We start from the raw sequence: 24,033 nt of genomic DNA, 5'->3' as shown, positions 1-24,033 counted from the left end.
TCAACTTCATCTGCTATTTTTATGCCATTTCCCAGTCACAATTTTTCACAATTCTCATGTGATTTAATAATGTTGAAGAATTGTGAGATTTCCAGGTGTGTCAGGTGACATGAAAGCTGAGTTATTTGATTAAAATTTAGCCGACAGCATGAAGAAATGATAAATGAGGTTAAATATGCAATGAGATTATCGAGAAGGTGCAAGAAATGTACTTAAGAATTAAGTGTGGGGCAGTGGTTAAAGCTACAGCCTCAGGACCCTGAGGTTGTGAGTTCAAATCCTTGTGACCCTGGGGAAGTCACTTAATTCCCAATTGCCCCAGGTACATTAGAAAGAGTGTGAGCCCACCGAGACAGGAAAAAATGCTTGAGTACCTGAATGTAAATCATTTAGTTTATAAGTGGTATATAAATACTAAAAAAAAAAAAAGCCTATGGCTGATATTGGCCAGGCTTTAGAGTAGATATCCTGCAAACAACGGCTGGAGTGAGCTTCAGCAGTTGGAACCTAAGACAAGACAAGGTGGACTTTACAGTCTACGACCCAGAAATATCCAAGAAGAGACAAGTGAGTTGAATCATTTGGGGTCTAGGAAGCAAGTTAGATGTAGGCAGGATGGAGAATGAGCTGAGGCAGAAGTGGAGGGTGATGATGGAGAGCAGAAGAAGGAAAGGGAAAATGGAAGCCACCCTGGGACATTTGAGTGTCTTGGCTATCAGCTCACCGGAGCAGGGACCTCGGAGCCCAGCTGCTAGCTCTGCAGCGGGTTCTTGAAGCCTGTGCTAATGGTTATTAACTCCTCCCCCCTCGCGCTCGGAATTTCCCCGGGAGCCGCTCGCGCGCAGGCGCAACGCTGCAGAGACGCGCGGAGGCGAGAGGAGCGGCAGCTGGAGCGCGATCGGCGGCTATGGAGGGGGCCTCGTACGGAGCGGGCCGGGCCGGGGGCTCCTTTGAACCCCTCGAGTTCCTGCTGCGCCCTCAGACCATCCTGAGACTCGTCTGCTGGGTAAGAGAGGGCGGGGGAGGCGCAGTGCAGCAGCCCCCGCCCGCTTGCATTGGAGCTGCATTGCATTGGGGGTAGAGAGAGCACGGAGCATGCACGGGGAGGGGTCATGCAGTGGAGCTGCAGGTGAGGGGCACAACCCCGGGGAGCAGCAGCAGCAGCATGCGTGCTCTCTAACCTCCAGGGGAAGTGCAGGGGCTGGAAAGTCCCTTATGCCTCCGCCCACCCAAAGCGAAACGAGGAAGTGCCCGAAGGGTTGTGTTTCTTCCGAACCTGGCCTACAAGAGATAAAGGCCCATCTCCTCTCCCTATTGGCTAAGGCTCTTAACATTTGCATCTCCTCTTCCTATAGGCTAAGGCTCTTTACACCTGCATTGTGAGGTCATAGAAACCTGAAGGCAGATAAAGGCCAAATGGCCAATCCGCATCCACTCTCTCCTCCTCTCCCTATTGGCTAAGGCTCTTAACATTTGCATCCCCTCTTCCTATAGGCTAAGGCTCTTTACACCTGCATTGTGAGATCATAGAAACACAATGGCAGATAAAGGCCAAATGGCCCATTGGCAGCATCCACCAGCTCCTCCCCTCCCTATTGGCTAAGGATCTTAACATTTGCATCTCCTCTTCCTATAGGCTAAGGCTCTTTACGCCTGCATTGTGAGGTCATAGAAACATGATGGCAGATAAAGGCCAAATTGCCCATCCACAGCATCCACTCTCTACTCCTCTCCCTATTGGCTAAGGCTCTTAGCATTTGCATCTCCTCTTCCTATAGGCTAAGGCTCTTTACACCTGCATTGTGAGGTCATAGAAACCTGAAGGCAGATAAAGGCCAAAAGGCCCATCCGCAGCATCTGCTATCTCCTCCTCTCCCTATTAGTTAAGGCTCTTAACATTTGCATCTCCTCTTCCTATAGGCTAAGGCTCTTTACACCTGCATTGTGAGGTCATAGAACTTTATGGTTATAGGAACACGATGGCAGATAAAGGCCAAAGGGTCCATCCAGTCTGCTCATCCACAGCATCCATTATCTCTTCCTCTCCTTAAGAGATCCCATGTGCCTTGCCAATAAACAGGATTTAGAGCGTACAGGTCTGTCAGGGCCATGTGCCACCACCCTTGGGGATCAAGACTGAAGAATGTTTTTCACAGGTCCATATATGGAATGACATGCTAGTGGATGTAGGGTAAAGTAATGGAGGTCTTGACGTGATAGGACAACACATAGGGGAGCATGGGGTGGTGATGTTATTAGTTTGGTATGACATTGCGGTAGCTAATAGAGCCTGTCAGTATGACGCGTGGTAAGGCAGGACAATATATACTTGTGAATGATGATATCTGCTATGTGTGGTATAGCACGGATGTTGCATATTCTGTTGGAGCACATGGAGGGGCTGATGCAGAAAGCCACGTGTCGACAGTTGAGCACATAGCTTCTAAAGGGAATGGAACGAGGGCTCATGCAATAAGCTAATTGCGTGCAAACTTGAAGCGAGCAGAACTTGTGAACTAAGCACCGAGGGCAAAATGAAAGTGGCAGCACACATCTGTACAGGTGCTGGAATATTATTCTATTGCTAAATTTCAGCCTTACAAAAATCCAGTGCCTGCAGTGATGTCTGGAGTGAATGAGTTCCAGCATTTCCCAAAAAGTCAAGAGTTGGAACTGATGAACTTTTAAAAGAATGACTGTGATGTGTTGTTAAAAAAAAAAATAGTGGCCTCACCGTCTGCAAAACTTGTGAAAATGTGATGCTTCTCTGGGAGCCTGGAGAGAATATTCTTACTTGTGATAACACTTTAATTTCAGGCTTGTCAACAAAAATTATAGTAGACTAAATTTTACATATTTTTGCATCCAAAAGCTAGTCCACAAATATGTTCAGCCAGTTCAGGGGGGGGGATGGAAACAGGGACCCTAAATCTGCTTAAAGCTAAAGGAGATGTAGTCTGCTGGTGGGCTTTGAGGCCCCTCAGCAGACACTAGTTGTGCAGCCTATGTGGCACCGTTTCAAATGTTCAACTGAGGGGTTGATGCTCAAAGCTAGGCACAGAAGAGCATAAAGCAAAGTCCATAATGCAGAAAGGAACACAAAGAAATAGCAAAGCAGTGCTCCAAATGATATGTGTGGTTAATTGCGCTAATAAAACTGAACATACAGAGGTTTTGTGGCCTTTTTGCATTGATAGGATTTGAATTCAGTACTTCAAGTTGCATCATTTCATTTCATTTATTCATTTATTTTGAAGAATATATTAAATATTTTGTATGTTAGATGTACGATGCTTAGTTTATTTTGCTTTGTCTTTCCTCCATTTCAATGGAGTTCTTTTCTCTGTTGAGGTTACGTTTGAGGAGGGTTTGCTATTTGCAGTGTTGTGTTTTCATTGTGAAGCTACCACACCTTCTGTTGTGCTCAGATTTATGTCATGTTACATATGGGATGTGGTCCGATATCTTGTTCTTATTTGGTTCATTGTTCTGCATACCGGAGGGTACTCCCTGCTCCTGGAAGTGTGGGGGGGGGGATTATGCTGTTTTTTTTTCTTGATTATACACTTCTCCCTCCGTATTTGCTGTGATAGGGGATTAACAGAACCGCAAATACAGAAAAACCGCAAATAACTTTTTCACGTTATTCGCTTTTTTCTGTTTAAAACCATCATGAATATGGTGAAACCGCGAATAACATGGTGGGAGACCTGGTCTGTTCCTGAAGGAGAGGCAAAACACGGCAAAGAAAGTGCTAGGAATCGGTGATTTTCTCTGTAAACGCTTGGAATCAGCAATTTCTCTGTGCAAGCTGATGTAATTTTGGGGGAGGAGCCAGCAAGCTAAAAACCGCGAATACGGAAGGAGAAGTGTAGTTCCAGTTCTGTACAGAGTATTGTTTGTGTTTTGGGCCAGGTGAATGTATGAAGGTTTGTACTTCGTTTTGAAAATCAATAAAAAAATTGTTGTCCATTAATTGTAGTTCTTTTCATTAGTTTGATTGGATTGGATTGTTAACTGCTTTGATCCTTTTAGGCAAAGTGGGTGGTATATAAAGATTTTAATAAACATAGCTCTTGTGCACATGACCAGACAAACCCTGAAGTATAAGCCCATATCAGCACTGCTCTTCTGCCCTGTGAAATATGAGTCTTTCAAAAATGGTTTTTCACTCTGTCTTGCTCAGACTTGCGCACATGCGTGGTTCTCATTAGCACGGTCAAAACTTGCACCGGCTTCCTTTTCCTTCCAAAAGAAGACAAAAACGATGAAATTCTATAAACAGAGCCCTAATTGCTGTCGCCTAGTTTGAGATCTGCGCTGAACTTAATTTAAGTTGTTAAGTAATGCACGGAAGGGCTGCGTTTAGGCCTGTGCATTTGTGCCCGCTGTTGACATGGTGGAAGTGGGGCTCAGACGCCAATCTATAATGGAATCTTGGAGTGGCGTCTGAGCCCCACTTCCACCATGTCAACAGCGGGCACAAATGCACAGGCCTAAACGCAGCCCTTCCGTGCATTACTTAACAACTTAAATTAAGTTCAGCGCAGATCTCAAACTAGGCGACAGCAATTAGGGCTCTGTTTATAGAATTTCATCGTTTTTGTCTTCTTTTGGAAGGAAAAGGAAGCCGGTGCAAGTTTTGACCGTGCTAATGAGAACCACGCATGTGCGCAAGTCTGAGCAAGACAGAGTGAAAAACCATTTTTGAAAGACTCATATTTCACAGGGCAGAAGAGCAGTGCTGATATGGGCTTATACTTCAGGGTTTGTCTGGTCATGTGCACAAGAACTATGTTTATTAAAATCTGCTTTACCTAGGGGCCTACCTTTGATGGCCAGTCTTAGAATCACCCCCTAGGTCAGTTTCTGTGACCGCAGCTGGACCCAGGCAGTTACAGCCTCAGTCTCTTTTCCTCTTTCAGATTTTCTCTATCGTGGTCTTTGCATCCATTGTGAACGAGGGCTTCGTGAACCTAAATGCTGGGTCCTTGCGATGCATTTTCTATTCAGAGGACGCCTGTAACTACGGCATTGCAATTGGGGTCATGGCTTTTTTCGCCTGCGTGTTCTTCTTTATTCTGGACCTATACTTCCCCCAGATCAGCAGCGTGAAAGACAGGAAGAAAGCTGTTCTGCTGGACCTGGCGTGCTCAGGTAGGTTGGAGAAGCAAATGAAGCTTGTTGGAGAAAAATTGTTAAGAGGGAATTAGCAGGACGTTAGCAGCAGAAAGGAATAACCCCCAGCATATTTCTCTCTTTGTATACAGTAAACTCCCGCGAATTTGTGGCCTCAGTAATTTGCGATATTTTCCGCCCGCACTTCCTTGTCCTAAAGTCACGGTTACACCAATCAGGAGATATCTGGCGAGTCAAAGCAGCTCCTGATTGGTGTAGCCTGACTTTAGTACCAGGAAGAGACGGTCTGGAAATATCGCAAATGATTTTCAGCACCCGCCAGCGCCCAGCCACCCTCTCCTGCCTTCAATCAGCCCTTTAAACCGCATTTGCGTTTGTTTTTTTTAATTCGCAGGTGTTCTTGGAATGGAACCCACATGAATTTCAGGGGAGTACTGTAGTCCAAGGTGCATGGGACTTGACATGCTTCTTTTTCTGGATGGTTACACATTTTAGAAAGGTGCTTATTTTATGCCTGGGCCAATGAATTGTTAAGTGACTTGCCCATAGTCACAAGGAGCTGCAGTGTAGAGAATGAGATGGGGGAAAATTTTGTCCCAGTCCCCGCCCCGTCTCTGCCAGCTCAGTTCTCGTCTCCGCCCCAGCCCCAGAACAATATTCCTCCCTCTTGCATCCCCTTTAATCTGTCCCTCTGTTCCCTCTCTACCACCATATCCAACATTTCTCCTTCTCATCCCCATTCTCTGCCCAATTTTCTTCTTTCTTCCTGTCCCCATCTCTTTCCCTCTCACTTACACACTCATGCCAACAATTCTCCCTTTCTATTCCCTCCCTCCCTTCCTTCTGTGTCCCGAGTTAGTGTCTCCCTCTCTTCTTTCCAGCCTTTGTCCCAAATTCGTGCCCCTCCTATGTCCCAATGCACTTCACCCCCCCTCCTTTCTCCCTTTTTTCCACATTATCCCCTCTCTCTCCCTTGTTCCTTTCAGGGCCGTCCAGCTGGGCATGCTCCCCTCCGCTGAAGCCGACACGAGGGCTTCCCTCCGATGTCAGAGCTGATGTTGGAGGGAAGCTTTTCTGGTCAGCCGGGAATCCCAGTTACCTTGACTGACCTCCTTCCAGCTTGGCTGCTCCTTCTTGTCTTCAGTGCCAGCCGCACTTGTTTGCCGGGACAGCATGAAGCGGCTCTTAACCCGCTGCACGTGGCTGACCCGGAAGCGATGGCTAGCCGTGGGTAACAGTCACCGTGTCATTCTCCATTGCAGTGGTAATGAAACTCACAGCGTCAGGGGGCTGAGGCAGCTGCTTTAACCACTAAGCCACTCCTCCACTGCTCAGGGGTTTGCTGAATGCCACCGGTGTTATTGCCAGAAATTTAATGCTGGGCCATGTTTGAGCTTCAGCACTGAATTTCCAGGGTTGTGGAGCCAGTAAAACATAGTTGGTTAAGTGCAATAGTCAAGACTTACCTGATTTGTATGCGGTCCTGTTTACACAATTACCTGGCTGGTTAAGTGTTGAATATCAAAGAAGTTGACCCAGTGACTCCACATTAGAGAAATGTATGACCAAAGTAAAAGACTCTGTGGAGAGTTGATGTTCCTGAATTGGACTTTATTAATTGTAAATTCTCCTTGATAATCCACAGAAAAACCTAAAAACATAAAGAGGACCCAATCCATTAAAAATGTGGGACCCTACCCGGTCCATGTCTTCTTCAGGGGTCCCTATTGTCCATAAAGAAAAACTCGTGGATAATCTACTGATCTGTTTGCTGCCTAGAGCTCCTGTCACCGACCCCTGAAGAAGACGTCTTTGTCGAAACACGGACCGTGTTGGATTGGGTCCTGTAGGTTTTTTGGTTTTTCTGTGGATTATCAAGGAGAATTTATAATAAAGTCCAATTCAGGAACATCAACTCTCCACAGAGTAAGTGTTGAATGTCAGCCAAATGCTGAGTCTTCCCCCAAAACAACCAGACATTTTAGAGGCACTGAAAATGACTGGTTAGCTTCAAACTGGTCAGGAATAGTTACTGACTGAATATCGACCCCTAAGATTTAATTCCTAAATGGATGAATAAATAATTTGGGGGTTTATCCTTAGGGGTCCAGGCTCTTCTCCAAACAATCAACACAGTTTATCATATATTTACATTAGAAATCCCTTCTTATCCTAATTATGCATGGTGTCAGCTTTCCTTAATCTTCCAGAAAATGCCTGATACAAATTGGGGTGGATAAAAATCAATGATCTAAAAAAAAGAATTGGATTTTTTTTTTTAAATTTAAATCAAATTTTTGAATTAAATTGGATTTTTAAAAATAGATTTTTCCTAAAAAAAAAAATTTTTTTTATCTAAAATACATTATAGTCCAGAAATTATTTATCATGAAATAAGGGTTAGTTTTTAATATGTAGCATGAGATGTATATTCATGCAATGTTTACAATTTTTGGTTAATGAATGGAATTCTATGATTTAAATCAAGACTTTCTGACTGGTGGTTTAAATTCATCATTTAAATGGATTTGATTTAAATCAATTCCACCCTGCTCCAAATCACTGGTGAATGGGTTGGAGGGGGTGCTTTTAAAAAGATGAAGGCTAATGGCAGTGCAGCCCACCTGAAAGCCCCAAGGAGTGGGCAGAAACGGCCAGAATCCTAAAGCCTAGGAAAATCAATCATGATTTAATTGCTGCCGTGCTGTGCTTTGACTTCCGCTGTTTGTGCTTTGTGAAGCCGTTCTCTCTGGGTTTTGTGTACTGTCGCTCTCTCTCCATTCAGGTTGACAACTCTGTCGTGTTGTTGTGTTGTAGGGCTGCTGTCTTTCCTCTGGTTTGTAGGTTTTTGCTTTCTGACCAACCAGTGGCAGAGGACGGAACACAATGACACCATCCTCCAGAAAGGTGATGCCGCCAGGGCAGCCATTGCCTTCTCTTTCTTCTCCATTTTCTCCTGGGTAAGTAGAGCAGAATGTCAATTGATTAACACCTACCTTCATAAACCATTGGCTGCTGTCCAGACTCCAGAGAATTGTAACATACCTCTGGCTTCTTCCTGTGATTTCTCTCCCTCCAACGGGACGCACACAGGTTTCAGGTTTCTTTAAAATTTGATAATATCGCTTATATTTCTAAGCGATGTACATGACAAAAACAGGGACATAGGGGTCCTTTTATCAAGCCGCACTAGCGGGGATAGTGCGTCGGACATTTCATCACGCGCTAACCCCTGCGGCCGGCTAAAAAACTAACGCCTGCTCAATGCAGGCATTAGCGGCAGGTGGTATTACGCGCATTAAACCCCTACCGCAGCTTGATAAAAGGACCCCATAGTGTTACAAATTAAAATCATGGACAAAATCAGACGAGGACTAACCTGATAGAAAATGGACGGGTGGAAATACAAAGGAAAGAAACAAATATGGGAGAGAGGAAGTGACGTCATCCCAGCGCATGGCTGCCTGAATCGGGAGCTCCATAGGGGCCGTTGAGAAAAAGAGCTTTTTCAGCTTCTAGCGCTAAAACGCGCTTCTTATTAGGATCGCATTTCGCGGGTGCAGCCATGGCAACGCGGAAGAAATTAGATAAATTTAAATATTTCGGCGATGGAGGAGAGAAAACAGCGAGTGCGACACAGGGGAGTGCGGGAGACGCGCTTAAAATGGCCGCGGGGCCATCAGCGCCGGCAGAGCTGATTGAAGCCGGGACTATGGCAATCTCGGGGGAGCTCAGTGAGACGGTGCACAAATCTTTCCAAACGTGGTTCCAGGACCTGAAGGATGAAATGGTTGGAGTGTGAGTGGATGTAAAAGCTGCCCTTGCGGAGCTCCGTGCGGATGTGGGGGAGTTGGGAGCTAGAGTGTTAGCCTCTGAGGAGCACGTGGAGGCCCTGTTTGCCACAGTTACTGGGGTCAAGGAATCCACAGACCATTTAACTTCTGAGCTACAGGAACTTCAGGCGCAGGTGGAAGATCTTGAGAATAGGTCACGCCGGTGTAACCTGCGCTTTAAGGGAATCCCGGAGGGGGAGGCATATCGTGATTGCAAGGCAGTGGTGCGAGAGTTCTGTCAGAGCCTCCTAGGTGTGGATGGAGCTGAGCTGCCTGAGGAGATTAAGAAACAAATATGGGCAACACAGTTAGGTTGGGAAAAGGAACGTCTGGAGCCTCCGGTAATTTTGAAGGAAAGATTCTATTTCCAGGAAGATTGTGGAGCCTGGAGCAGAGATTTATACAAAAAAGACTTCAGGGAACTCTTGAATCTATCAAGAGTTGGTTCTCCTCTAAGGTGTAGCTGAGGTGCGTATGAGGGGGGGGGGGGTGCTGGCATCAGTCCTCCACCCCTGCCACTTTGCGTGCACCCCCTTCACTTCCCTTCCCCTGTAACTCTTTAATTTTCCCAGCAAGAGCAGTATCAGGAACTCGCTGCCCGTGTTGGGATCGGCTCTCTCTGATGTCACTTCTGCCTAGGAAGTGATGTCAGAAGGAGAGCAAATTCATGATATTGCTCACTGGGAAAATTAAAGAGGTACAGGGGAGGGGGGGGGGGGCGCGTATTCAATTTGCTGTTACTTTTTGAAAGACCCTCATTATAGTTAGTGTGACTTATTGTCTGTCTGTCTGTCCTTACTCCTCCCATTAAGTTCCTATTAGAAAGCCTTCCTGCAAGGCCTGTACAATACCAAAATGTATATTCCGCCATTATCAAAAGACATTAATGTGGATTCTTGTACAATCCCCCTTTATCCTGGGACCACTGGTTTATGCATCCCTTGCCACAAGAAAGAAGATTAGGAAAGGTAAGAACCTAATCTTTCGTTAAATAGAAGGACGTAATCCTCCCGGATTTAGAGACATTACATTACAGATTTCTATTCCGCCATTGCCTTGCGGTTCAAGGCGGATTACAAAAGTATTACAAGAAGAAGAGATCTGGTAATTTCTAGAGGAGATAAAGAGCAGATGAGGTTGCATTGGGGAATTGGGACATTTCAAGTTTTATTCAAATTTTGATGTATCGCAATATCATTAATTCAAAGCGATTTACAATTAAAACAGGGTCTTAATTATTAACTAAAACCAACACAGAAGGGCATGACGTACCAATACATAAGGGAAGTAGGGAGAACTACAATAAATATAGTAAAGGATACATAAAAGGAAAATACAAACGGAAGGTAAGAAATTTTAAAAGTATTGATAAAAAAAAAAAATCAATTTCTCAGAGCCTAAAACAGAGGACAAGTGAGTTTAAGCAACGAATGGGATCAAAAGAGACTCCGATAATTAGGTCTCAAAAGCATCCTTGTACAACCAGCATTTTAACAGTCCTTTAAATTTACTTAGTGATTTTTCTTCCTTAATAAATGCTAATAAGGAATTCCATTTTCTGGGCGCTGTAACGCAAAGATTGTATCTTGTCTTGTATTTATTATACTAAGCGATGGAATTACTAGAAGGTTTTTGTCTCTGATCTCAAACTTCTAGTAGGAACATTTGGAATAATGTACCTTTCTAGAAATGATGGAGCTTTGGTTGTTAATATATTGCTAATTTGTAGGAGATTCTGTGAACAATTGGAAGTTATTGGGACGTGGGAAGGAGCTGGCGGTATTAAGTTGTTTGCAGGAATTTCTTGAAAAGTAAATTCCAGAAACATCTTAAGTAATATGTAATAATACAATCTCAGCAAATAAAATTACATCTTAAAGAGACATGTTTTTCAGTCATTTTCAGAACCTTAAATAAGATGTTTCTATTCTTGGAACCACTGGGAGAGCATTCCAGACTTTTACAGCTTGATAGGAGAAGGATGCCACCAGGCATACATGCATCTTTCTCTCAAGGGGAGACAGGCCTCGTTGCAGTCCTGATGCTGGGAGGGCTGGATCCAAAGCGCAGTATCTGCTGTGTGTAACACCATGCTCTTGTTTTCCTTAATGTACATGCAGGTGGCCGTTATGGTGAAGGCGCTGCACCAGTACCGCCTGGGGACGGACATGTCTCTCTTTACCTCGGATCATTTGGACACTGGCCCCAACAATGGATACCAAGGATACTCGACTGGAAGCGGCATTGCAAACACTGAAACCTATCAGAGCCCGCCGTTCACCGAGACCCTTAACACTGGTCCAGAAGGTTATCAGGTTCCAACTTATTAAAGGACAAAAGGTTTACGTTGCATAAAAAAGACCAAGTCTAGCCACGGTGCAGTACAGATAACTGGCTGATCACAAGCGTAATAAGTAGCGTTTCCTTTGTGTGGGTGACTTCCTGTTAGCTAGTTGTGCAGTGAACTCTGTACAGTGGTATTGGTTTGGTGTCTTACCCTACTAAGGGTGTTTCTCTTACATAAGCAGTGTTCCCTCTAAGTTTAAAAGAAAAAGGAATTGTTTTTCACTTTGTGAAATGCCAGGTGCCAAAATGTCTCTGAAATACTTGGGAAAGAAGAACCCCCCCCCCCAGATTGCTAGGTGTTCATCTGCTTGATTTAGAGTTTACCAGACCTAAGTCTGAGACTTGTTTGCACCACCTATAGATGAAACCCTGCCGCGTAAGCACTTCCACGGTCCTACCATTTCCTTGATCCATTGCGATTGCCCCCAGCTTGCAGATTCACATCTAAACCAGAGGTAATGGGCCTCGCCAGCTGTAAATGTCTCTTCTCAATGAGCAAACTGGTCTCCAGTATGGAGTTCGATTTTGGCAGATTCCAGCTGCTTTTTTTCTTACATTTATATCGGTTTTTCTGTGACCCAAATTGAGTTTGAATGAACAAGTTTAAACGAGGCAGTTAACAACCTTGACCCCAGCCTGTTTCTTTCCCAGGTGATGTTGATTCAACCTTCTTCTAAGACAGAGGGCAAAGACCCTACTGCAGGGGCCGAAATCTAAAACATAGGCTAAGTCGAGGGCCAAATTTTTAATTAAGATACTTAGGGGTCCTTTTATTAAGGTGTTCTAAATGCGCCCCTTAATAAAAGCACCCCTTAGTCTTAGTAGAAGCATAGGGTTACAACCTCTCCAAAATTAAAAACTTGGACAAAGTCGTGGGCCAACATTTAGATTTATTGAAAAAATGACTATAAACACATGTGAAATCAAGTGGAATACCCTCAATCTCAAACTTTAAATGCACGGGTTTTTAAAATATTTGTTTGCAATAAGGTTATGAGATGCATAACAAACTGTTTACTAAATCAGATGTAAAAAAAGTGCATGAAAAGGGTCAGGGGATTATCAAGAACTGAAAAGGGTTGTAGAGCATGGACTCCCCAAATCTGTTAAAACAAACCTACATGAAATAGAAGCAGTAGTGGTACTGGGGTGAATTTTCGGTTAAGAGTTATCAGGGAGATGTGGATTTAAAGCCCAGTAATCAGGGAGGGAAATAAACCACAAGGGGGAAAACAGCTGATTAAGATGACACAACTGGTTTTTACTTTGCAGAATGCAACACAGATTGGGGTTGATATGTAACTTAAGTGTTATTATCAAAGACAAGCTGTCAAAACTCCAATCTGGATAGACTGGAAAAAACCCCCAAAAAATATTTACCAGGAGACTTACCGGGAGGACGAGGCCGGGAGAGGGAAGGCCCCGGTGGATCAGGCTGAGCGCTGCCTCTGTTGACCAACCACCGCCGCAGGGAGGACCAGGCAGCCGCAGTAGAGTGTAGGCAGGAGCGCAGCGTGCCTGCTGCGAGACGTGCAAATCATAAAGCCGAATGTTCAGCTGTTGACTTCCAGCGGGCCTGTTTTATTGTAAAGTGATAATTGTCTTGCGGGCCAAATTCTATGACCCCGTGGGCCAGATTTGGCCCGTCTGCTCTGCTGTCTGTGAGTTTTCTGGCAGCATAGGGGAGGGGAGGAAATTGCCAGTCCAGGGCTGCTAATTATACCTACACATTCTTCTTGCATCGTACGCACGTTTAAATGTGCACAGCCATCTCTGGCGTGGAATAGCTGTAGTGTGAGTAAAGCATGTTCCCAGCAGAGAAATCGTTTTTGAAGTGATAAAAAGGAAGCGAAGCTCCAGGAGAGAAATCCCACCTTCCAGCAGTTAGGGAGGGACCTGCAAAGTGCCCATTTCTAGGCTTGAGGTATAGCTAGTAATCCTGACAATAGATTTGTAGGAAATGAAATGTTGACTACACCCCTAATGTCCAAGCTTAGGTTGGCGTTTTCCTCTGCCAGTCATATTGTGACCTGATAAACCAGCTAAGCACAGGACATGAGGACCAGTGATAGTTTCTTAGAGGGAACACTGCATAATAACTTTCCTTTAAACGTTAGTAACCTCTAGTCTAGTCAATACCACTGATTATATCTGTGCAATAAGAGTACACTTAAGTATTTCCGGGCGCTGTATGTGACTGAAAAGGCCTTGGGGAAACCAATGGTGTAAATAGGAAGAGACACTGCCTGTTTCCACTCTCTGTATAGAAAGGACACATACACCTCTCCCCCTTGTCTCTGACCTGAGAACCCCTATGCAGGGCTCGTCACAGTACACCCCTCACATGCCATAATATATTACCTCTGCAGTAAAAAGAACTGCTGAAGGTTGTTCTAGCCACTTAACCTTAGATCTTCCATTGAGTGTGGAAAAGATTTCATGGCTGAAAGCAAATTAGTTTCAGTAATCAATAAAAACATAACAGGCCTCCTTCCCCCCCCCCCCCAAAAAAAAAAAAAGAAAGAGCTTTGGGGTTTCAGAAATGTAAGGCCCAGTCACCTTTGCCACCTTCCTATGCAGTACCTGTCCACATGGACAGTTTATTTGCAGCTGTGCTCCATCGTGGCGTGTCCTTCTAGTATCTGGTGATTTGAAATGTCTGAGCCACAGCTGCAGCTCAACCACTGAAGCAGGCTGTTTTTGCGATTGTAGGTAACAGGTAAAAAGCCTCCATTAGGAATCCCAGACGGTGATGGTAGTTTTAGGTTACCCCCCTTGATTTTGAAAAGTGGGAGAAAAGCTCTCCTAAGGTGCACCAACTTGTTAAACTGACAATCCCAGAAAAAAATACGAGCAGGGAGCTGATCTGCTTCTTTCCACAGTCACGGAAGGAGCATTTACTCACCTTTGCAGAGACACGGGATTTTTAGAGTGTTGCAATATTGAGATGTTCTTTCTAGAAGTTTCCAAGTGTTATTGTTTAAAGAGCTTGCTGTATTCCTGCTTTACCAGTGATTTAATACACACAGAGCATGGAATTTAGATATGCTAAAGGACTTTAGTTAGAAGAACCCTAAACCTGCCAATGGAGCACACTAGGTGTGCTGTCGGATACTAATACTGATCAGTAAACATAGAAACATGATGGCAGATAAAGGCCAAATGGCTCATCTAGTCTGCCCATCCGCAGTAACCATTATTTCTTCCTCCCTCTAAGAGATCCCACATGCCTACCCCATCTTTCTTGAAATCAGACACAGTCTGTCTCCACCACTTCTTCCGGGAGACTGTAAAACCTATCACTTCTTAACTTCATCCTATGCCCTTTCATTCCAGAGCTTCCTTTCAAATGAAAGAGACTTGACTCATGCGCATTTACATTACGTAGATATTTAAACATCTCTGTCATATCTTTTCTCTCCGCCTTTCCTCTGAAGTATACAGATTGAGATCTTTAAGTCTGTCCCATACGCCTTATGACGAAGACTACACGCCATCTTAGTAGCTTTCCTCTGGACCGACTCCGATACTTTTTGAAGGTGTGGCCTCCAGAATTGTACACCATATTCTAAATGAGGTCTCCCCAAAGTCTTATACAGGGGCATCAATACCTCCTTTTTCCTACTAGCCATACCTCTCCCTATGCAACCTAGCATCCTTCTAGCTTTCGCCGTCACCTTTTCAACCTGTTTGACCACTTTAAGATCATCACATACAATCCCACCCAAGTCCCGCTCTTCTGTTGTGCACATAAGTTCTTCACCCCCTAAACTGTACCGTTCCCTCTGGTTTTTGCAGCCCAAATGTATGACCTTGCATTTCTTAGCAGCCAAATTTCAGACCATTCTTCAAGCTTCGCCAGGTCTTTCTTCATTATTCACACCATCTGGCGTGTCTACTCTATTACAGATTTTGGTATCATCCGCAAAGAGGCAAATCTTACTCGACAGCCCTTCAACCTATTTGGAAGGCTAAGGTTTTGTGCAGACCTCTGCGTCAGTCACTGTTACAGGTGTGATACAAGATCGTGTACGGCTTCTCTTTGCTTATAAGCTGAGGGCAGGTTTCCTTAGCTTTTAGATAGAGATTGTGAACCTTGAGAGAAGACTAGGCGTTTAATGTCCTGCCAACTCAGATTGTGATCCCACTAGGGACAGTGAAAGTACCTGCAGGTATTGTGTACAGCATTGTGAACTTCTACTAGTGGTATAGAAATGATTAGAGCTGTTGCCTCACGACCCTGAGGTTGTGGAATCGATCCCAGCGTTGCTCCTTGTGATCGTGGGCAAGTCACTTAATCTTTTATTGTCCTGGGTACAAAATAAGTACCAGCACAGTATTTAAGTAAACCGCTTTCAATGTGTAACCACAGAAAAGTAGTATCGAAATCCCATTCCCTATATCTGAATTGTCTCGCTATTTCTTACTGCCTCTGACAGGACCGTGCAGTGCTGATGGAGATGAGGAGTGGCCTAGAGGTAGAGCTCCGCCTCAGCACCCCGAGGTTGTGGGATCAAATCCCAGCGCTGCTTCTTCTGACCCTGGGCAAGTCACTTAATCCTCCATTGCCCTGGGTACAAAATAAGTACCTGTATATATGTAAACTGCTTTGAATGGGTAACCACAAAAAAGCAGTATACAAGTCCCGTTCCCTTTCCCTTCCATGAGGGCCAGTGCCAAAACAGGAGGATTAAACCTCCTGGTTAAAAATGAAAAAGAAAAGTAGCCTGGGGAGAAAATAACTTTTAAGTCTTTTGTTCTTTGTATAGCCACTTGTACTACAGCCAAAAGTTTGTCTCAGTCTCCACCTGCTGGTCATAGTGAGCTATTACCCATCAATGATCTGTGCCAGTCTGGAGAGGTGCTAAAGAATGAGATTTTTTTCTGCTTCTGTAACCCTAAATCTTGGTGTGGGGCAGAGGCCAATACCATGACATTTTGAGGCTGTGCCACTTTGAAGAGCTATTCCTGGCAACAGTTCGGGGGGGGGGGCCACCATAATGTGACATGCATGTGGGGCAGAAGGGCCATCTGCATCACTCACACACTGGAGTTATAGCTGTGGCAGCTGTAGAGATTCTTGACAGGGGCTTGAATAGGTTTTAGGTTGATGGAGCAGTGCATTACTTAATTTTGATAGAAGTGTAATCAAGTTTGGCTTTATAGTGGATGAATCCGACTTTTGTTCTAGGAGTTTAATTTTGCATTCAGTATTTTAGACTCAAGCCTACTAATTATCATTGTATGTCTTTTGCAAACTCTGTGAACCATCCTCACCTGCTTCTGTAGCCTCTGACACTTTAGCAAGTTACGTGGAATGAAATGCCTGGCCAGAAAATCTAGCACCAAGGAAGGTTCTGGAATTTAAGAACATAAGACATGCTAAGTCAAACCAAAGGTCCATCAAGGCCAGCCGCCAGTCCTGGTCAATAATAAATGCCCAGCCTAAGAGGAAATGAACGGTAAAGCTAATTTAGGTAAAGGGCTCCTTTTTCCAGTAATTTTCCGATTTCGTCCAAGGATCAGATATGCTGGAACATAACCTGCAGCCATGGTGAATGACCTGGCATCACAGAGGCATTGCACGATACTGAAAAAGTGTTATAAATACAGCTGTACCAAATAGGTACCTGAATACAATATTTATTCAGCCAAACATGAAACTGAATACAAGGAAATGTCACTTATGCTGTGCTGGGAAGAGCTTCCCTTCACACTTTTAGGTTGTGATGCAAACGTTCAGAGATTAGTTCTTACTTCTTACTTAAATTTAGGCTCCTTTTATGCAACATGGCACATGAAATAGAATATTCCATAAATAAAATATAGAAACAAGAATAAATTCCAATGAAATCAAAACAATCCGAGTACAACCGTCTTATAGCAAAAACAGGGACAGATCCAAGATAAAAGTTTGGAGCCAGAATAACCAAAAGAAAGGGAATGACCAGTGCAATCTCTACACACCCACCACCCTCAACCAAATCCAGCCCTGCGACCTTGGCTACACCGGAAGAACTAAGAAAATTAATCAGTACGGGAACTGTAAAAGAAAAACTGCACCAGCGGTTCGACATCCTGACGGCAAAGGAGTGTGTGGCGCAGTGGTTGGATCTACAGCCTGAGCACCCTGGGGTTGTGGGTTCAAACCCCGCGCTGCTCCTTGTGACTCTGGGCAAGTCACTCAGTCCTCCATAGCCCCAGGTACGTTAGATAGATTGTGAGCAGGGAAAACGCTTGAGTACCTGATTGTAAAAACCGCTTAGATAACCTTAATAGGCGGTATATAAAATCCTAATAAAAAAAAAAGCCAGGAATGTCCTCCTAGTTTGAGATAGATCTAAGCCCCTAAGAAATTAATCTCTTTAGAATGAAGTTCCAATCGTGTTCAAATGCCAACATCTCTCTGCTAAGATCTTCCGCAGTCCCATTAGTAAGAAACGGAGGAGTCATCTGCTTGGACTCGTTCTTTCCGATGTACGGAACAAAATCCTTTTTCCCCCAGCCCCACCTTTAGCTGTGACGTCGCTTCAGATGGTGTTTCCAAAAAGTACTTCTTCAGTAAGTCCACAGGGGACATGGAAACCCTCTTGGGGAAGTTGAGGAATCTTAAATTCAGGTGCCTTGCTTGATTTTATGCTCTCTGGACCCTTTTGTACTGCCTAACAGTCATCCCGTTCCTCAAGAGTTGCACGGTGGGATTGGATAAGGGTTTCATGTCTTGTAGTCTGCATCAGAACAGCTTCAAGATTTGTGGCTTTAGCTGCAAACTACTTAGACAAACCCCCCCCTCGTCTACGAAACCGCGCTAGCGGTTTTTATAGACATATTTTCTATCTTTTATTATTGTAAACCGACCAGATACTTGGGATGGTCGGTATATCAAAATATTAATAAACTTGAAACTTGAGCACGGGGAGCCGCACTGAATGGCCCGCCACTCATAGGAACTCAGTGAGCGTCAGGAGCAGTGCGGCTCTCTACACTAAAAACCGCTAGCGCGGTTTTGTAGACGAGGGGGGTAAGTTTCCTTTGAACAGCATAGCTTTCCAGTCTCCACGGTAGGTAGGTAGTTAGGAGTCATTGACTCGTGTCCCAGTCCTAGCAACTTGATAAATTTCAGATTTGGAAAGGTAAAGGACTAACTCAATGCGTTTTATGATGAGCTTTCAGATCAGAACTAAGCAAATGTTGACAAATGTTACCATATATAAGAGAAACCTTAAGTCCTGGGTTTTCTTTCCCACTGCTCTACCACCCATCAACCCTCTTCCTATCCCTGAAATGCTTTCACGTTTTCAACATTTGCTTATTTCTGATCTGAAAGCTCATCATAAAATGCCTTGAGGTAATCCAATAAAAAAAAAAGGTATCACCTTATTTCCTTTGTTTTTTATTTCTTTATGCTACCTTGGAATGTGGACAAACACGGCCACAACACCATTTCACTGATTTAAAAAGAAATTGGTTTTGTGCTCCGCCGTCATATACCATCTAGACAGTTTCCATATAAAACTCAAATAATGTAGAATCAACATTATGAAAAGCTGAGTCTTCATGACATTTCTTGCCCGCTTCCATCTATTGTCCGTACAAATAGCCGTGTTTTCAATAGTTTTTTAAATTTCAGTCTGCACTTAGGTGTAATTGCCCTATCAATGCGTTCCCCATTTGAGAAGCTGCTCTAATCTCAGCATATCGCACTGACGAGTGCTGCCACCTTTTGATTGTTTCTTGCCTTTACCTGGTTGGTGATGCAGCTTTTACACACCACCTAGTTCTGCTAACCCCTGATGCAGTACTTAGCGTGGGCGAAACACGGTCTGTGTCAGGGTTTTATATATGCTTAGGGGCAGTCATCTTGGATCTCAGACCTTAGGCTTTTGTTATTACATTACATTAGTGACTTCTATTCCGCCTCTACCTTGCAGTTCTAAGCGGATTGCAGTATAAGATAGCTGGGCATTTCCAGGAAGTTACAATTTGGGGGACGCTTACACAGTAGATGCAGGGGGATTAGTTTAGGGGACGTTAAATAGAGGAGGCAGAGGGGAGAAATTGAGGAAGGGAGGAGAATTGAGGAATACTAGTAGGGAAGATGAAGATTAGGGTCGGTTACTTGTTAGGGTCGTTGGTAGTTATAGAAGAGTATTGTTAAATCTTAACATACACATGAACGAAATCCTGGGTGGATGTACTTTGCGATAATGGACATAGAGCCAAGGTTTTGAAAAGATTCCACCTTAATCATTTCAAGGACAAACATGCCAACAACTATAAAAGCATGCTGGGGAAACGTGAGTTGGCGCCAATTCAGAATACAAATAAGAACCTGGAACGTCAACTGAAAGCTTGATTTTTAATGTTGAAGAAAAAGCCGTGCGACATAGCTCAGAGGGTGCATCAGTGAAACGAAAGCTAACATCCATTCCGGAGCCTCAGTAATTTTCAGAAAAAGGCTCTCTCTCTCTGTATGAATGGATTAAAGATAACGTGCAAAATGCCCTTGCCAAAACAAATCATTTCCTTCAGTACTGAATCCTCACCTTCCATCTACTGGATCAGTGATGACTTTCGGCATCAGTTTACTGTTTTGCATTGTATTTTCATCGAAATCGCACAGAAACTTGCTTAGTTGAAGCTCTTGTCAGAAATGCCGGCGAGTTGGAGAAGCAGCGTTCGTGTTGTCTTACAAGCTAATGGGGCAACATAAGAAGAACCCCGAGAGATGCAGCTTGAGTTGCTTTGCTTACACACTCCAAATACGCATTCACACGACTTTCAATTCTGCCACGCTTTGTACCGTCGGGAAAATTAGTTGAATGTTTGAAACATTCATCCAAATGCCGTATTTCATCTACTTGCTGTTCTTTGCCAACTGGGTTAGGCCATATTGAATGATGTTAAGGGACCAAAGGCTTTTGAACAGTCAACCTGTGAACTCGTCAGCTCTTTGCCTGCAGTGAATTCTTGACTTCTCTACCTCAATCATACATATGATGATGGAATGAACATCTGTTTGAAGATGGTCTTTCTTACAGTTGCCACACGGGATCGACCCACGGTTTAAACTACTGACAGACTAAGTAAAAATGAAAGTCTTCACACCACTGAATAAATCGCATGATTCATCTAAGTCTTCAGGTAATCTGGAATTAACTGAAACGGAAGATGGAACTTACAGGATCTCCCACTCCCCCTATCAGAAATGCTCCTCACCTGCATTTGATTTTGGGCCTGCACAGGATTCTTGTCCTCAAGTGTGCTGGGAAGGAACAATTTCACAAATTTCTCACAGAGCCATGTTTACTGTGAACTTAAGTCCCTTTTCTGTGGTGGAAACAATCAACAAACTTACCCAACCCTTTCTGGCCATTACTTCCACCAGCGTGCCCAGAAAGGTGGTTCAGTACAATGGAAATGGATGCAGCACTCATTCCGAAAGGACAACTTGCCTTTCCCATTAAGCCCAGAGGGGCCCTTTTACTAAGCTGTGCATTTTCTGAACACTGAAGCCACTTTCACAGCCACATGCTAATTTCCCAATTAGTGCATGGCCATTACCATGTGAGCTCTTACCACCACCTGTTTTGTAGGCCGTAGGGCTCCCTCACTGACCCATTAGCACAGGGCCTACCTGGTTTCCGCCTGCAAGCATGCCCTTGTCCTAAAATGTAAATGTTTTTGAGAGTATGGGTATTACACACCAGTTCCAAAACATACAGTTCACCTTATCACTGTTGCTTTATTCATGTACTCGATTGTGACCTGCCTTGGGAAAGGCGGGGTATAAATAAATCCAAATACTGCTGAACGCCTGAGCATGGCCAGCGTGATGACACTTTAAGCTGAATTAAACATGTGTTCATTGAAGCTTAGTAAAAGGAGCCCATAAAAACATGATGGCAGATAAAGGCCAAATGGCCCATCCAGTCTGCCCACCCACAGTAACCATTATCTCTTCCTCTAAAAGATCCCACGTGACGATCCCAGAATGTTTGGCCTTTCTAAATCAAACTTAGGAAATTTTTATTAGGTCTCCTAAGAATTCTCTTTTATTGGAAGGTAAAAGTAGAAAAAAAAGAATAAAAATAGTGGAGTTACTAAAAAGTCACAATAATAGCCATTTTATTTATTGATTAAATTTGCTATATCGCTTTACTTGCTCAATCTCAGCCATTTACAATAAACAAAAAGAATTTCTGTTTTAAAAATTAGAGAGGCCAATATTTAGCCAGTGACTAAATCTAGAAATTCAGTGCTAGGCCATGTCTGAGCACCAGGTGTTGAACTTCCAGGCTGCTGAAAATGACGTTAGCCCCATAGAAACATAGAAATAGACGGCAGATAAGGGCCTACGGCCCATCTAGTCTGCCCACCTTAATGTCCCTCCCCTACCTTTGCCCTGTGAATAGATCCCATGTGCCGATCCCATTTGGCCTTAAAATCAGGCACGCTGCTGGCCTCAATCACCTGTAGTGGAAGACTATTCCAGCGATCAACCACTCTTTCAGTGAAAAAGAATTTCCTGGTGTCACCTCGTAGTTTCCCGCCCCTGATTTTCAACGGATGCCCTCTTGTTGTCGTGGGACCCTTGAAAAAGAAGATATCTTCCTCCGCCTCGATGCGGCCCGTAAGATACTTGAACGTCTCGATCATGTCCCCCCTCTCTCTGCGCTCCTCGAGCGAGTATAGCTGTAATTTGTCAAGCCGTTTTTCGTATGGTAGATCCTTGAGTCCCGAGACCATCCGGGTGGCCATTCTTTGCACCGACTCCAGTCTCAGCACATCCTTGCGATAATGCGGCCTCCAGAATTGCACACAGTATTCCAGGTGGGGCCTCACCATGGATCTATACAATGGCATAATGACTTCCGCCTTACGACTGAAGAAACCCCTTCGTATGCAGCCCATGATTTGTCTTGCCCCAACCCGGTGTTTCATGTTAATGTGCTAATGACAATTATTTGTATTCAGATTCTGCTATAAAATGTCCTCAGTTACTTCTCTTTGGTACAGCTCTAGTTATAAACCCTAATGTGGCAAATGAGGATGCCAGGACGTAACCATTTAATCAATTCAACTTCATCTGCAGAATGATGCAAGGGCTGCTCACTCCATCTCCGAGCTTCCTCCCCATTCCCTAGCACCCGAGTGGGTAGAGGAAGGAAATGCGCTCACATGTCACATGGGGGGAGATGATGACCCAGCCAAATGCACACTAAATTCACAATTGTTCAGGTAACTAACTGCCTGCCTCTCTTACTTATAGCAGCTTTATTTGACCAAAATGTAAAGATTTTTTTTGTTTGTTTTACTTTGCAATATGAAAATTCACAGCTCAGAATGCCTTTTCATTTTTTTTAAATATGAAGTATACAACCAAATACAATGTGTAAAATACTATTTGCAAATCCCACTGTTGAAATGTTGCAGTTTCTGATGTAAATGTGTCTTGTATAGTCCTGTTAAGAAAGAAGTGAAATGTTTACACTTTTATGGATTTAGTGTATCTTCTGAGAGAACAGTCTGTAATTGAGTATTTTAACTAGTGTTCTGTCTTTTTTTTCTGCAATGAATGGAAAAGAATAAAATCAAATTGCAAGACATCAAAGTCTTTCTTTACAGAAGAGCCTTAATAAATGCTTGTGCAGGGGGGAGGGAAGTTAAACTACAGTAGTTGGGCTTTTGCAGGGATAAGGACAACCCCTGCCCAGTTGTTGGTTAGGCTCAGTGCTGGTTGATTTGCAAATGAAGCACCTTGCTATTACCCAGAGTTCCTTGCATCTACATACAGGGCCACACTTAAGAGTTGTTCTAGGTATACAGTATAATCTCATTATAACGGACTCGCTTATAACGGTCCCGGCCGTGGGCCTTTATAAACATGCAGAAAATCATTGCATATAGCAGACTTTTGGATAGAATGGACAACCAATTTGGTCTCCAGAACCACTTTTAGCCCTAGTTTTGTTTGGCTATAACGGACATGCAGGCACCATCTACAAGGCGCTTGGCATGCCAGTGAAATAGTATCAAAATGCAGCCCAGAAGAAAAGGACAGAGTGTTTTTCTTTCCAGTACAGTACAACATAATGCTGTAGAGTAGAACATCTTTTAGTGTTCTGGTTTTGCAATCATTTCGTGCCATACCAACGTTTTGTTGATATGCTTGTGCAGTGACTGTTGTTCGTTGTTTCAAGTTGACCTAAATAAAGTTTTTTTAAAAATGCAACTCTGGATATAACAGACTGTTTTTCCAGGTCCTTTGAAGTCCATTATAATGAGATTATACTGTATAATCTATTGGTACCGACCTATCAAAGTTAAGGTTGCAGGTTAACCATAGTTAACTACAATCAATGCATTAATTATTAATCACAATTAAAAAATGAATTGCGTTGCCCATTTCCTGTCTCCTCCCACCATCTCTTCACAATCTGGCCTCGGTACCCTTCCCCTCTGGTCTACCTTAAAGGTGGTCTTTTTCACAACTTCTTAAAACTTTGGTGACAATCTTGTTCAGCTGACATTTCAAAGCCTCGTTCTGCTTCAATTTTCTGTTTGCAACAGTGGCCAACCCAGGTCCCAATAACCTAGCAAAATCCCAAGTAGTAAAACAGATTTCATGCTGCTTATCCTAGGAATAAGCAGTGGAGTTCCCTAAGCCATCTCCATAATGGCGTATGGACGTCTCTTTTAGGAAATTATCCAA

General features: G+C 43.7%; 1 protein-coding gene across 1 annotated transcript; it reads left to right on the top strand.

Moving 5' to 3' along the window:
- The first annotated feature begins 857 nt into the window (after positions 1-857).
- Positions 858-13,852, top strand: SYNGR3 (synaptogyrin 3). The gene is made up of 4 exons (XM_033914734.1): positions 858-1,006; positions 4,926-5,157; positions 7,957-8,099; positions 11,093-13,852. The coding sequence occupies exons 1-4, from the start codon at positions 908-910 to the stop codon at positions 11,300-11,302; spliced, it is 684 nt and encodes a 227-aa protein (XP_033770625.1). The 5' UTR covers positions 858-907; the 3' UTR covers positions 11,303-13,852.
- Positions 13,853-24,033: the final 10,181 nt, after the last annotated feature.

Source organism: Geotrypetes seraphini, chromosome 11, assembly GCF_902459505.1.
Source record: "Geotrypetes seraphini chromosome 11, aGeoSer1.1, whole genome shotgun sequence".
Taxonomy (NCBI): domain Eukaryota; kingdom Metazoa; phylum Chordata; class Amphibia; order Gymnophiona; family Dermophiidae; genus Geotrypetes; species Geotrypetes seraphini.
This window is presented reverse-complemented; position numbering and strand designations above follow the sequence as displayed.